This window comes from Coregonus clupeaformis, unplaced genomic scaffold (genome assembly GCF_020615455.1).
Source record: "Coregonus clupeaformis isolate EN_2021a unplaced genomic scaffold, ASM2061545v1 scaf0670, whole genome shotgun sequence".
NCBI lineage: Eukaryota > Metazoa > Chordata > Actinopteri > Salmoniformes > Salmonidae > Coregonus > Coregonus clupeaformis.
The window spans coordinates 114309-122500 of NW_025534125.1; the positions used below are offsets into that span (position 1 = coordinate 114309).

Here is an 8192-nt window from a genome sequence, read left to right on the forward strand (position 1 = left end):
CATCCTAATTATACTTAAAACACCACATCTTGAGAGGCTTTGGTCATGATGAAACTAAGTCAAGAGGAGGGTGATGAAAGCAAGTAAGGCAGAGATCATTATAGAGAGATCAGAGCAGAGATCATTATAGAGAGATCAGAGCAGAGATCATTATAGAGAGATCAGAGCAGACACCATTATAGAGAGATCAGAGCAGACACCATTATAGAGAGATCAGAGCAGAGATCATTATAGAGAGAACAGAGCAGAGATGGCCCTAAGTGTGCCTTTAGGTGTGTGTTCGTGTGTGTGTGTGTTTAGGTGTGTGCGTGTGCACGTGCTTACAATGCTCCCAGATCTTGGAGCAATGTCAGATAGGCAACGGCACAAGGTCTGGGGAGGATGTCGGATTTTCATGGACATTTCAAAGGAGGAAAAAAAATCTACCCGGGAGGGTCCTCTTCAGACACACAACTCTCTCAACAAATCACGAGTTTGGGAAGCAGGGCTTAAAATGCTGGCAAAATTGGATACGGAAGCGACGTGTTATGGCAGCGACGTGACCGGAGATTTCCGACTCGTACTCTCTGTCCCAACTGATGCCGGAACTTGTACAGATGTGTTAAGCTGGAGCATTGGAACATTAAGAGTTGCAACCCGTCTGTCTAGAGAGACTAGTGTGTATATGTCTGTGCAGTGCAGTGCAGTACCTTCAGGCGTCTCTTGGGGAACTTGGTGTCTTTGTTTTCGAACTCCATCCACTGCTGAATGGTACGGCTGACGTTCTGCTCTGTGTAGTTGACCAGCTGGAAGCCTGTGATGTTGGCCCCGCCTTTCCTCAGGTCTGTTAGGTCAATGTCCAGAAAACCCTGATAGGAAGCGGATGCAGAGAGGACAGACAGACAGAGAGAGGATGGACAGATGGATGGACAGATAGACAGACGGACGGAGAGACGATGGACAGATGGATGGACAGATAGACAGACGGAGAGAAAAAGACAGAGAGAAAAACAAATTAAACATTTTGAGGAATCAATTCATTTCTCTAGTTACATTTTTAGAGTAACGTTTTTAGGAGGAAATGAAGAAATCTGAAGGCAATTTTTTCAACAGGAGATATGGGTAAATATGTGTCCTACAGCTCACAGTGTTGGATTTAAATAAGCATTGTGTAGGAATATAAAGGGATACAGAGGTGGCAGGAAGTATGTTTCTGTTCATAGAATACTAACTACTTCAGTGGTAAAATAAATGACCTTGGTTGTAACGTTAATACTGCAGGGAGCGGAAATCTGATGTTTAAAGAGACATCACTCCAATATTAAATGTGAGAGATCAATATTCATAGAGATAAATTCATAATCAGATTTGCGGTGCATAAGTTATTTGCTACAGCGAGAGTGTGAGAAAAAGCGAGAGAGAAGGAGAGAGATGGAGAGAAAAAGAGCGAGACAGAGAGGGAGAAGGAGGGCGATAGAAAGTGAGAGCAAGAGAGAGAGACAGAGAGAGAGAGAGAGAGAGAGAGAGAGAGAGAGAGAGAGAGAGAGAGAGAGAAGAGGCACAAGAGAAAGAAGGAGACTTGTTAAGTGTATAGGTAATGAGGGAGTGTTCTGTATATAGGCCAAAGCAGTGTAGTGGCTCTACATTGTAATTCCTGGTTGAAACTAAAGCAGGGAGAGAATGAGAGAATGCCAGGGTCAATCTCTTAATGAAAAAGGCAAATCCCTCAGAGCAAGCTCTTATCCCAGCCCCAGCCTGAAAAGAAAGAAGTAACGAGGGAGGAGAAGGAGGAGAGTAGAGAATGAAACAGACAAGATCAGTGAGGTTGAGGGAGAGGTCTAGGTTTAATCCCTTGGGTTAATCCTGGACCTCCGTGCTATGAAGTACAATATAACCACTTCCCTGGAACCCTTCAACACTGTGGAACACAATGGAAGCACACCTCTGGAACTGCTGCTAGGCTCTATGGTACTGAATCACTCTGACTCTCCATTGAGGGGTGTGTTTCTAGAACACTAGTGAACTCAGTGTTCTATTTTAGAATCTTACAGTTCCGCTGGAATTGGTCCATGGCACCCATGTACAGAAGTACAGTAGACCTGTAAGGTAACTCGGTGCTTACACTATCCCCATAGACAACAGTATGTCCTGCTTTGACCCATTGGGATAAACTCATGAGAGAGAGAGACAGACAGACAGACAGAGAGAGAGAGAGAGAGAGAGAGAGAGAGAGAGAGAGAGAGAGAGAGATAGAGAGAGAGAGAGACACACACAGAGAGAGAGATAGAGAGAGAGAGAGAGAGAGAGAGAGAGAGAGAGAGACACACACACACGGAGAGAGAGAGAGAGGAGAGCAAGATTTGTGACCTGTTGCCACAAGAAAAGGGCAACCAGTAAAGAACAAACACCATTGTAAATACAACCCATATTTATGTTTATTTATTTTCCAATTTGCACATTGTTACAACACTGTATATATACATTTGAAATGTCTTTATTCTTTTGTAACTTCTGAGTGTAATGTTTACTGTTAATATTTATTGTTTATTTCACTTTTGTTTACTATCTACTTCACTTTCTTTGGCAATGTTAACATACGTTTCCCATGCCAAAAAAGCCCTTAAATTGATAACTGAAATTGATCAATTGAGAGTGAGAGAGAAACAGACAGACAGACAGACAGACAGACAGACAGAGAGCGATAGAGAGAGAGAGAGAGAGAGAGAGAGAGAGAGAGAGAGAGAGAGTAGCTAGAGAGAGACAGAAGGAGAACGAGACAGGAGGCAGAGAGAGAGAGAGAGAGACAGAAGGCAGATTGAGGCCCTCAGCAGGTAATCAATCTGTCTGCATGGTGAATCAGATGCAGACAGAAGCAGTGACACACAGACACAGAAATACTGGTGTACAGACAGAAGCAGTCACACACAGAGAGACAGAAAGACTGATGTACAGACAGAAGCAGTCACACACAGACACAGAAAGACTGATGTACAAGCAGGAGACAGAACAATATAACTCTGTAGCCTCAGATCTTTGTGATTGGTTGTGGAAGTGGTGCTGTCAACTGCTCTGATCATCAGCCTCCGACTGTGACTGTCTATCTGGTAGAAGTTCCATCGTCACAGGCAACCCTTATTATATTGATCCCTCTTCCTTGATAAAACTTTCTGTGGTCTGGTATTCTTAACGCCATCATTCAGAGATCTCTTCTCTTCTCTTCTCTTCTCTTCTCGCCTATCCTCTCCTCTTCTCTTCTCTTCTCTTCTCTTCTCTTCTCTTCTCTTCTCTTCTCTTCTCTTCTCTTCTCTTCTCTTCTCTTCTCTTCTCTCCTCTCCTATCCTCTCCTCTTCTCTCCTATCCTCTTCTCTTCTCTTTCTCTCCTCTTCTCTTCTATTTTCTCCTCTTTCTCTCCTCTCCTCTACTCTCCTCTTCTTTTCTCTTCTCTCCTATTCTCTCGTCTTCTCTTCTCCTCTTTTCTCTTCTCTTCTCTTCTCTTCAATTCTCTTCTCTCCTATTCTCTCCTCTTCTCTCCTCTTCTCTTCTCTTCTCTTCTCTTCTCTTCTCTTCACTTCTCTTCTCTTCTCTTCTCTTCTCTACTCTCCTTTTCTCTCCTCTCCTCTCCTCTCCTCTTTCTCTCCTCTCCTCTTCTCTTCTCTTCTCTCCTCTCCTCTTCTCTTATTTTCTCTCCTCTCCTCTCCTCTCCTCTCCTTTTCTCTTCTCTCCTATTCTCTCCTCTTCTCTCCTCTTCCATTCTCTTCTCTTCTCTTCTCTTCTCTTCTCTTCTCTTCTCTTCTCTTCTCTTCTCTTCTCTTCTCTCCTCTCCTCTCCTCTCCTCTTTCTCTTATTTTATCTTCTCTTTCTCTCCTCTCCTTTCCTCTCCTCTTCTCTTCTCTTCTCTTCTCTTCTCTTCTCTCCTCTTCTCTCCTCTCCTCTCCTCTCCTCTTCTCTTTCTCTTCTCTCCTCTCCTCTCTTCTTCTCTCCTCTTTCTATTATCTTCTCTTCTCTTCTCTTCTCTCCTATTCTCTCCTCTTCTCTCTTCTCTTCTCTCCTCTTCTTTTCGCTTCTCTTTCTCTTCTCCTCTCCTCCCCTCTTTCTCTCCTCTCCTCTCCTCTCCTCTCCTCTTCCATTCTCTCCTCTCCTCTCCTCTCCTTTCCTCTCATCTTCTCTTCTCTTCTCTCCTATCCTCTTCTCTCCTCTTCTCTCCTCTTGTCTTCTCTTCTCTCCTATTTCTCTCCTATTTCTCTCCTCTCCTCTTCTCTTCTCTCCTCTTTCTCTACTCTTCTCTTCTCTCCTCTCCTCTCCTCTCCTCTCCTCTCTTCTTCTCTTCTCTCCTCTTCTTTCCTCTTCTCTTTCTCTTCTCTCCTCTTCTCTTCTCTCCTATTCTCTCCTCTCCTCTCTTCTTCTCTTCACTCCTCTTCTTTCCTCTTCTCTTTCTCTCCTCTCCTCTCCTCTCCTCTCCTCTCCTCTCCTCTCCTCTCCTCTCCCTTGCCCCTCCCCTCTTCTCTTCTCTTCTCTTCTCTTCTCTTCTCTTCTCTTCTCTTCTCTTCTCTTCTCTCCTATTCTCTTCTCTCCTCTTCTCTTCTCTCCTTCTCCACCCTCTCCCCTTCTCCCTGTCATCTCCTCTCCTCTCCTCACCTCTCCCCTTCTCCCTCTCCTCTCCCTCTCTACTTTCTCTACTTTCCTCCACCTCTCCTCCGCTGTCCTCTCTCCTCCGCTGTCCACTCTCCTCTCCTCCGCTGTCCACTCTCCTCTCCTCCGCTGTCCTCTCTCCTCTCCTCTGCTGTCCTCTCTCCTCTCCTCCCTCTCCCTGAATTATCAGCCCAACCATGTGTCCATATGTCTCAGTTGAATGGTCAGAGGAGAGAGATAAGGTGAGAGAAGAGAAGAAGAGATTTTTCTGCTCCATGTGTTAGCTAATGCAGTGCACTGAGCTGAGCAGGTTACTATAGAAACCGCTCCTCATGGACACAGAGTGGAAACATTTGATATAGACCTCCTAGACACACACAGAAAGACTAAGAGATGGAGACATACACACACAGAGACAGGCACACACACTCTCCCACTCTCATGGATGCAGAAAAGAAGACACGCACACACACGATAGCTGCGCTAAGGTAGGACACAGAAAAGTAATTTTAATAGAGCCATTATGGAGATTGCAGACGGTTTGGTACAAAACTTTATTGCTTTCACAGCTTTATCATTGTCACGATCGCTTAAGGAGGGAGACCAAGGCGCAGCGTTGAAGGTGAACATATCTTTTATTTACTGATCACACGATCAAAACAATAAACGATAACGTGACGTCTACAGTTTAACACAAACCGAAATGAACAAGAAACCACAAACACAACGTGAAAGACAGATAGTTAAATATGGCTCCCAATCAGAGACAACGAGCCAACAGCTGACACTCGTTACCTCTGATTGGGAGTCACTCAAACAAAGAAATACAATACCTAGACCCACAACCAAACATAGAAACTAACACCCTGGCTCAACATACGAGAGTCCCCGAGCCAGGGCGTGACAGTACCCCCCTAAAGGCGCGGACTCTGACCGCGCCAACGAAACACAACAGGGAGGGACCGGGTGGGCACTCCGCCTAGGCGGCGGATCCGGCTCCAGTGGAACAGGCACGTGCCGTGCCGGACCGGCCGACGCACACCACTGGCTTGGTGTGGGGAACAGGCACGGGCCGTGCTGCACTGACGACGCACACCACTGGCTTGGTGTGGGGAGCAGGAGCCGGGCGGACAGGGCTGACGAAACGCCCCACAGACTTGGTGCTGGGAGCAGGAATGGGCCGGACCGGGCTGGCGACGCGCACCACAGACCTGGTGCGGAGAGCAGAACGGGCAGAGCCGGGCTGACGAGACGCACCACAGACTTGATGCGGGGAGCAGGAATGGGCCGGACTGGGCTGGCGGCGCGCACCACAGACCTGGTGCGGGGAGCAGGAACGGGCAGAGCTGGGCTGACGAGACGCACCACAGACTTGATGCGGGGAGCCGGAACGGGCAGAGCCGGGCTGACGAGCCGCACCACAGACTTGATGCGGGGACGCATGGATGGGCCGGACTGGGCTGGCGACGCGCACCGCAGGTTCGGTGCGGGGAGCAGGAATAGACCGGACCGTACTGGGGACACACACCACTGGCTCTACACCGGGATCTGGAACGGGCCGGACCGGACTGGCAACACACGCCAGTACCTCTCGCCGTGCCTCCACACCTTCCATCCCCTCTTCTACCAGTGGCCCCCGTAACCCGGCGGCCTTCTCCGGCAACCCACTGGACCGCTCTATCGCGGCCTCCTGCTGGTCCGCCGTCGTGAGCCCCCCTAAAAATTTTCGGGCGTCTCTCCTACCCGTGGCCCAGGTCTCCATGTCCCTCGCCAGCTTCTCGCCCTTCTGCCATAATGTCAAGCCCCTCTCTTCCTCACTCGGCTTGACCCAGTCCAGGAGGCGAAGGAGATCTGTGAGGATCTCCCGGTGATGGCTCCTGGACACGCTGCTTGGTCCCATCTTGGTGGTTTCTTCTGTCACGATCGCTTAAGGAGGGAGACCAAGGCGCAGCGTTGAAGGTGAACATATCTTTTATTTACTGATCACACGATCAAAACAATAAACGATAACGTGACGTCTACAGTTTAACACAAACCGAAATGAACAAGAAACCACAAACACAACGTGAAAGACAGATAGTTAAATATGGCTCCCAATCAGAGACAACGAGCCAACAGCTGACACTCGTTACCTCTGATTGGGAGTCACTCAAACAAAGAAATACAATACCTAGACCCACAACCAAACATAGAAACTAACACCCTGGCTCAACATACGAGAGTCCCCCGAGCCAGGGCGTGACAATCATTTACACTTAAAATCTAACAAATTGAACAGATGAGAGGGAGATCGAGATAATCATAAAGTCCCAGCAGTGAGCCAGCATATTAATGTTGTTATTACCATGTGTGTCCCAAATGGCACCCTATTCCCTATATAGTCAACTATAAAGGGGAAAAGTAGTGCACTATAAAGGGAATAGGGTGCCATTTGGGACACAAACCGTGCTTTCTGTTGATATCAATTTTCTGCTGTTTTTAGTGTCTATGGGGAGGTTGTATGAGCGGTGCCCTGGGACAAACACAGCGGACAATGACAGCTAATGCACATTACCCTGCACACATTTACTCACTGACCCTCTACTGTCTGTCTGTCTCTCTGTGGCTGGCGGCTGAGAGTGTGTGTGTGTGTGTGTGTGTGTGTGTGTGTGTGTGTGTGTGTGTGTGTGTGTGTGTGTGTGTGTGCATGTGTGTGTGTGGGCTCTGCAGCACTCTGTATCGTCCCATTTCAACACAGTCAGTCAATCAAGGCAGGGGTTTGCGTTCCTCTTCGAAGGCTCTACCAGCAGCAGGTTATTAGTGGCAGTATGAATGGTCTGACTCAGTAGACTACAGAGACGTCTATACAGAGAGTGTGTAGAGGATTATTTCGATGGGGATAATTGTTAGTCTCTCTCTCTCTCTCTCTCTCTCTCTCTCTCTCTCTCTCTCTCTCTCTCTCTCTCTCTCTCTCTCTCTCTCTCTCTCTCTCTCTCTCTCTCTCTCTCTCTCTCTCTCTCTCGTCACTGAAGAGGGAAGAAATGTGAGCAGTGGAACATGTTTTTACAAAATCTCATGTTTTTTCAAGACAGATCCGTTGTATCCCTTCAGAGAAACCTGAAACGGATTTGGTGCTTGTAATGAATTTTTCCAGTTGTATGTAGGGTGTCCAATCAAAAACGCATCTTTTGACCAATTGGTAAAATAATATATTAATTGTGTTGAAACCCCTTTTAAGAAAACCAATGTCTCTATCATAATCCATTTAAAAGCTATTGGAGTTTTTAACCTTGTAGGATGGATTATGGTGACTAAATCATTGGAGGCCAGAGAAAAAAAGTGTTCAAAAACCAAGAAAATAGCATTGTCAGCTAGGCTGAATGCTGAGTGAGAATTAAGGCTAACTGACACTGTTGAACTCGTCATCTTTCTTCTCGAATATGGAGGACATATAACAATATAGAGGTAAGATAGCTATCAATTTTGAGACATGACTTAGTATTTTCATGTATTAGTATATGCAGTTAATATTAATGGGAAGTTCCGGTTATTTTTCGAAGATTTCTAAGAAAAACAAGCGTATCTCTGTGAAATGTCAATGGACC

At 46.8% G+C, this 8192-nt stretch overlaps 1 protein-coding gene across 6 annotated transcripts in view; it reads right to left on the reverse strand.

Annotated features, from left to right (window-relative positions):
* LOC121555533 (glutamate receptor 1) overlaps positions 1-8192 on the reverse strand; it is a 132134-nt gene that overhangs the window by 54030 nt on the left and 69912 nt on the right. For all 6 annotated transcript variants that reach the window (XM_041869363.2, XM_041869362.2, XM_041869365.2 and 3 more), the window contains exon 6: positions 690-848. In XM_041869363.2, coding sequence (XP_041725297.2) covers positions 690-848 — 159 coding nt within the window. The remainder of the gene's footprint in view (positions 1-689; positions 849-8192) is intronic.